Source organism: Chlorella variabilis (assembly GCF_000147415.1).
Source record: "Chlorella variabilis unplaced genomic scaffold CHLNCscaffold_10, whole genome shotgun sequence".
In the NCBI taxonomy this organism is placed as follows: Eukaryota; Viridiplantae; Chlorophyta; class Trebouxiophyceae; order Chlorellales; family Chlorellaceae; genus Chlorella; species Chlorella variabilis.
This window is the reverse complement of record NW_005435078.1, coordinates 1,444,186-1,448,201: the sequence shown is the minus strand read 5'-3', so window position 1 is coordinate 1,448,201 and position 4,016 is coordinate 1,444,186. Positions and strand designations below refer to the sequence as shown.

At 70.7% G+C, this 4,016-nt stretch overlaps 1 protein-coding gene across 1 annotated transcript; it reads right to left on the bottom strand.

Annotated features, from left to right (window-relative positions):
* Positions 1–123: 123 nt before the first annotated feature.
* On the bottom strand, positions 124–408 carry CHLNCDRAFT_23262 (hypothetical protein; the record flags this gene model as incomplete). The annotated part of the gene is made up of 2 exons (XM_005847629.1): positions 124–215; positions 312–408. Coding segments are annotated over 2 exons (189 nt in total), but the record flags the coding sequence as incomplete, so codon positions are not given.
* Positions 409–4,016: the final 3,608 nt, after the last annotated feature.

Sequence of the window (4,016 nt, the reverse complement as noted above, 5' to 3'; positions counted from 1 at the left end):
GAGAACGACGCTGAATGAGGTGCGGAGCTGCGGGCAGCCGCGCCTCGCCCCCGCCTGCGACTGGGGCCAGCCAGCCAGCCAGCCAGCCAGCCAGCCAGGCGCCCGGCCGCCCGCCGCGCACCAGGCTCGCTCGTGCGGGTCTGACAGGATCTCGTAGGCATTCTGGATCTCCTTGAACCGCTCCTCCGCGGCCGCCAGGTTGTCCTGGTTCTTGTCTGCGGCGCGGCAGGGAGGCAGGGGTGGGCTGCAGGCAGGGAGCGGGCGTGGCGTGTGCAGCGGCGGGCGGGAGGCGGGCGGCGGCCTAGTCTCACCGGGGTGCCACTTCAGGGCCAGCAGGCGGTAGGCCTTGCGCAGGCCCGCCTCCTCCACATCACGCTCCACCCCCAGCACCTCGTAGAGGCACTTCATTAGCAGTGCAGGATTGGCATGCAGCGCCTGGCTCCCGACTGGACCTGTGCAGGCTGCTGCCAAACCAGCGGGTGATCCTGGCAGTGTTCTGCTGGCGTTTGATCGCAAAGCAGACAGGACTTGCATCCGTGGCATGCTGCGGCGTGCTGCGGCGTTCTAAAGTCGAGCTGTGGCCATCTGCCTCAGCGCGAGCACGCACCAAGGCATCCCGAGATCGCAGTCAGGGCAGCAGGGAAGCAAATGGCGAGCGAGGCCCCGCCCCGGCCCAGCCGCCTGGCTCTGCCCCCCCAGGTCCGCAACAAGGACATAGCGGCAGGGGTGCACGAGCTGTCTAATGGGGCGAGCGACGCGGGGCTGGTGCTGGCCGGCAGGCCTCCGGCGCCGCCGTTGGCGGCCACTCCCGCTGGCGGCCCGGCGGTGCCAGCAGCGCGGCAGCCTCCCAAACCGCAGCAGCAGGAGGGTCCGCCGGTGGCGGGCAGCAGCTGCAAGAAGCGCAAGGCGCCCGAGGAGCACTCTCCGTCCAGTGCGGCAGGCACGGCAACGGCGGCAGCGGCGGCGGTGCTCGCGGAGCAGCTCACCTCTGGCAGCAGGAGCAGGCGGGCTGCCGCGGGCAAGCCGGCTGTGCAGTACACGCACGATGACGACTGGAGCGAGGAGGAGGATGAGGAGAGCAAGGGTGCGCCGCTTGGGGCCTGGCCAGCGGCACGCCTGCATCCGTGGCTGCAGGTTTGACTGGGCGCCCCCAAACAAACTGGCCTGCTGCTCCTGGTGCTGGTGCAGGCCGCCCGGACTCGGAGTACAGCCAGTCCGACTCAGAGAGCGAGAGCGAGAGCGAGAGCGACAGTGACAGCCGCGTCCAAGAGGGCTCAGGTGGGTGCTGGGCGCTTCGCCTGGTGGGGCTGCATTGGAAGGGCCTGCTGGCTGGGTGCTGAGCGGCTCAGCAGCGGCTTGCCTCGCCGCTGGTGGGTTGTTCCTGCCTGCATGCGCTGTGCTGGGTCGTGGGCGCGGCATGGCATTCCTGACAGCCGGCATGCCGCCGCTGCTGCGACGCCCGGCTGGCTGCCGCAGACGACGACAGCCCGGTGACGGGCCGGGACAAGAAGCGCGCCCCTCCGGCCGCCAAGGGCAAGGCCAGCGGCAAGCCGCCGCCAGCCCAGAAGCCCGCTGCTGCCGCGAAGAGCGGCGGCGGCGGCGCAGCAGCCAAGGCGGGCCCAGCAGCCAAGGCAGCGGCGGCGGCAGCACAGCCGGCCTCAGCAGGGGAGGAGCCGGTGGCAGAGGAGGATGCTGAGGCACCGCCAGCCCAGCCTGCAGCCAAGAAGCCCAAGCCCCCGGCAGCGGCCAAGCCAGCGCCGGCGGCGGCCAAGCCTGCCGCGCCGCCGCCCAAGCCAGCTGCGCCCAAGCTGCCGGGCGCCAGGCCAGCCGGGCAGGCCATGCACAAGCAGTTCAAGTCGCCCATGCGCCCAGCCAACCCGCCTGCAGCTGGCGCGGCGGCCGCAGTGGGCGGACCGGGCGCTGCTGCCGCTGGCGAGGCCACAGCGCACGCGGGGGCTGCCCCAAAGCTGCCGGGCCTGCGTGCCGGCGGCGGCGGGCTGCGCAACAACAACCCCATCAAGCCGCTTGTCGGCTTGCGGGTGGCGGGCCTGCGGCGCACGAAGAAGACGTGAGCGGCGGCGCCTCGGCTGGCACAGCACCCTCCCCGCCAGAGCAACCAGAGCGGCAGCGGTGGAGTGAGGAGGAGTCAGGGCCTACAGTGGGTGGGCCCTCTCTTGCAGCAGCTGCCAAACGGCGAGCGGCTTGTGTTACAGGGAAGCAAAAGCACTTTTTTTACGACAGACATGCAGACTGGGACAAGACGCAGCAGACATCAGGCGTGTAAGGCAGACGTGTAGAGCAGAGACGCGGGAAGCGGGGCAGGCGCTGAAAGGCAGGTGGTACAGGAGCTGAAAGGCACTGGTATGCATGGGCCTGTAGCGGACGCATGAGTGGAAAGCCCTGAGGCGCCGCCCTGTGAGAGGCGCAGTCCTGAGTGGCTGGTCAGGAGCTGGTTGCTGCTGGTGGGTTGCTGGTTGCTGCTGGTTGCTTGGCAGCGGGGCCTGCCCCTGGGCCCCTCATTTGTTGGAGGACAGGGAGGCGGAGCGCATGGGGGGGCCCGCTGGCGGCGCCGGTGGGGGCGGTGGGCGCAGGACCTGCGCCAGCGGGGGGCACCAGCTCCGCAGTGTGGTGAGCGGCTGCAGGTGCCTGGACAAATTGGGCGCAGGCTGGCCAGTGCGCGGGTGGCGTGCCCCACCTGCAGCTGCGGCGCAAGCTCGCTGAACCGCGTGTCTCCAAAGGGGTTGGTCTTGCCCTGCAGGGCACACCAGCCGACTCAGGGGGGCAGAGGGGGTGCAGCCAGGCAGCAGCCAGGTAGCGCCAGGAGCAGACGGCAGCCAGGCAACGGCGGGTTCAGGCGGCAGCCAGGCAGCAGCCGGGCAGCGGCGGCCGCAGGGGGGCACCAGGTAGCGCGAGGGCATGCTCCTGGGGGAGGCGTCGGTGCCGGGCTGGTCAAAGGCCTGGTCAAACAGCGGGTTGCTGCTGTGGCGGTACAGCTGCAGGAGGCGGGACGGGAGGCAGGCGAGCAAGGCAGCCCCTCAGCGCACTCCCCTGCTTGGTGCCTCGAGGGCGGCAGCCAGCCGTTCGGCGCTCCACATTGCACCAGCGTGGGCGGACAGCGGCGGCACGGCTGCCTCGACGCCGCAGCACACCTCGCTGCCAGAGCCCTGGCTGCTCAGGTGGCCGTGCACGTAGCTCCAGCTGCCGCTGGTGCCCTTGGTGGGAGCCGAGTGGGCAGACGGCTCCGGCGCCAGCGGGAAGAAGCCGCCCTGCTGCCAGACAGCGCTGGGCTGGGCATACGGCGACGGCACGGCTGGTGGGACGCCTGCACTCAGCAGGGGCAAGGGAACCAGAATGTGCTGGCAAGCTGAGCAGGGCACCATTGGCATGCTCCCTTAATGCAGACAGAGCCTCCCGGCAGCCGGCGGGGCACTACCTGAGATGGTCATGCTGCCCAGCTGGCTGCCAACAGCCTCGGGCGGCGGCTGGGGGCCAAACCCCGCAGGCTGCGGCTGCCGGGCCCAGCTTGCAGCGAGGAACGGGTTCCCGCCGCTGCCTGGGCTAGCTGTGGGGCCGATGTCGTCAAACGCCTGCATCACCAAGGAAGGATGGGGCCTGGGGGTGTCAGGCACCAGGGTGCGTATTGTGCGGCGGGCATGACCCATGGGAAGCAGCCCACCACCGACTGGAGGGCACCCCCTGGCTGAAGGGCACCCTCCAGGCTGCCTCACCGCAAACAGCTGCTCGGCTGTCATTCCAGCGCCGGAGGAGGAGGGGGACGGCTGCGCCTGCTCCTCCTGCAGCCGCCGACAGCCGCAAGATGCGGCGCATCAGAAGCGTGGGCTGGCTGGGTGGGGCGGGGTGCTGCTGTGCGTGTGTCACAGGCAGAAGGGATCACACGGGCTGGCGGGCTGTGGCGCAGCACCGGGCGGTTGGGGGAGGGTCCTCACCTGTGGCAGCGGCTCAGCAAAGAGGCCCAGCAGGTCATCCACACCAGGCACAGGCTGGCCCTGCCCCTC